The sequence below is a fragment of the Sphaeroforma arctica genome, assembly GCF_001186125.1.
Source record: "Sphaeroforma arctica JP610 unplaced genomic scaffold supercont1.926, whole genome shotgun sequence".
NCBI lineage: Eukaryota > Ichthyosporea > Ichthyophonida > Sphaeroforma > Sphaeroforma arctica.
In genome coordinates, this window is record NW_014039632.1 from 28,118 (window position 1) to 30,696 (window position 2,579).

The 2,579-nt window shown below is 39.1% G+C and overlaps 1 protein-coding gene across 1 annotated transcript in view; it reads right to left on the reverse strand.

Annotated features, from left to right (window-relative positions):
- The window catches only part of SARC_09285 (hypothetical protein), a gene marked incomplete at both ends in the record, with an annotated part of 5,250 nt that extends 3,084 nt beyond the window's left edge, over positions 1 to 2,166 (reverse strand). Inside the window, 3 exons of the mRNA XM_014296710.1 lie at positions 427 to 496; positions 904 to 985; positions 2,036 to 2,166. Coding sequence (XP_014152185.1) covers positions 427 to 496; positions 904 to 985; positions 2,036 to 2,166 — 283 coding nt within the window. The remainder of the gene's footprint in view (positions 1 to 426; positions 497 to 903; positions 986 to 2,035) is intronic.
- Positions 2,167 to 2,579: the final 413 nt, after the last annotated feature.

Consider the following 2,579-nt stretch of genomic DNA (forward strand, 5'->3'; position numbering starts at 1 on the left):
GTGTGTGNGTGTCGTGTTGTATATCTATGTCGAACTATATATATATTAGTAATAATAATAATATATATAATATATATATATACATATACTATTATATATTATATACTAAACAACACACACACACACACATATATATATATACATATCTTATTATATATATATATATATATATATGTATATATATATATTGTGTATACTGATATTTGATAAGCTTGCTACGTGCGGTTATAAATCGTACGCCCACATAATCGTAGTGTGGGATACCATTGCAATTTGCTACCGACACAATGACGATCAACAACGAGTGTTGCACTATCTGTAGCCTGTGCTAACAATAATATTGGTAACGCAATGTGACTCATAACTGTAGATTAGTATACGTTTATTTAAATCCACAGACTAAATGTCTGGCACTGGGTTCTTTACCTGGACCCTAGCATTCCGTGGCGGCATATCCTTGTGCGCCTTTCTATTCCAGGGCTGGACTCGTTTTGTCCTGCGATTCAAGGTGCACAATATCAAACAGGGCGATGACTTATGAGAATTAGGACCGGTCCAGCCCCGGGTGTCGAGTGGTCCGAGAATGCAAAGGCTTCACTTTTGCAGTGTTTAGGTTTACTGCCCCTCGGTGACGCGCCTATGAAGTTAAGTTTATAACCGACTGCCTGGAGAACTGATCAGGGTTTTAGGGTTTTAGGGTTTTAGGGTTTTAGGGTTTTCAGGGGTTGAGGGTACACACTTGAAGACAGAATACACGTACTTATACCACATAGTGCTCTATATAAACGTATACCCAGAAAGTACATACGTATACCACATAAATAGGGCCCTATATGAACTTGTACACAGCATGTGCATACGAACGTGTTCTGTATCTACTTGCTTGTGACTGTACCTACATACCGTGTGGTGAGGCAATCGATGCCGTCGTCGTTCACGTGGCGTTTCTTCAGATACGCCTGAAACACGATGGTGATCTCGTCCGCTGGTAATGGGATTGGGGTTTAGGGTTTCAGAGCGTCAGCTGGTAATTTGGACTGCAACGACCAGATTACTCACTGAATTTGTAGTACCCGAATCAGGTTTAGACGAAATAAGAGTGCGAATTGCAAGCTACATGCCAGATAACGGTACGAAGCAATAGCAGTGATGTGTGTTTGCTGTTCTAAGCCTACAGCGACCGTGTATATACAAAGCCCAAGTACTTGTGTCGGAGTTACCCATGATAAAGACACCGAACTTTATGGTTGGTATATGTACCGACCTTGCCCTTGACTTATATACCAAACATTCCCCCGATAGACCCAACTTTATTCTTGGTATATATATCAATCTTTACTCTTGATGTACGTACCGAACTGTACCTTGATCATACAAACCCAGATGCGCGATCTAAGCAAACATACCCAGCGTCCCCTATGTTTCATCGAGCAAAATAATATGAACCTATGACTACTGTGTTTTCAACCATACCTAGAGTTAAGACTAAGTGAGATAAACCTAGGACTACTGTGTTACCAACCATACCTAGAGTTATGACTAAGTGGAACATTACAAACTTAGGACTACGGTGTTACCAACCATGCCTAGAGTTAAGACTAAGTGGAATATTACAAACCTAGGACTACTGTGTTATCATCCATACCTAGAGTTAAGACTAAGTGGAACATTACAAAACTAGGACTACTGTGTTACCAACCATACCTAGAGTTAAGACTAAGTTACCTAGGACTACTGTGATACCATCCATACCTAGAGTTAACACTAGGTAAAATAATATAAACCTAGGACTACTGTGTTACCATCCATACCTAGAGTTAACACTAGGTAAAATAATAGAAACCTAGGACTACTGTGTTACCATCCATACGTAGAGTTAACTCTAGGTAAAATAATATAAACCTAGTACTACTGTGTTACCCTCCATACCTAGAGTTAAGACTAAGCTACCTAGGACTATGTGTTATCATCCATACCTAAAGTTAACACTAGATAAATTAATATAAACCTAGGACTACTGTGTTACCATCCATACCTAGAGTGCGGTTGTACTTGCGCAGACGGCCCTTGATCATGTCTGTGACGACAGTGAGATCGTCTTCGAAGTTGCCACACGCCTCACACTCTCCCACTTCAGCTGTGATGTCTTCGCCGTACAGATGTAAACTGCGAAAAAAACGCAAATGTGAGATAACTGGGGGTCTGTTTTAGGGGTCTAATTATGTTAATGCATGTGAGGATTCGTAGACTGCAATGTACTAGATAGGTGAGAGTGGAGTGGAAGGGTCCTCATACGCTATGTGTATTTGAGGAGTGCTATATATTGCGTACATTTAACGCTATATCCAGCTGTGATACCATCTGCGAACAAACGAAAAGCACAAGGTAGTGTCTAGAATCCAGACATTAAATGTATATATCAATATGTATCTCTATATCTATATATCTATATATAAACAAACACACACACACATACACACACACTCACACACACACTCATATATATATATATATATATATATATATGTATATATATATATATATATATATGCATATATGTATATATATATATGGGTGTG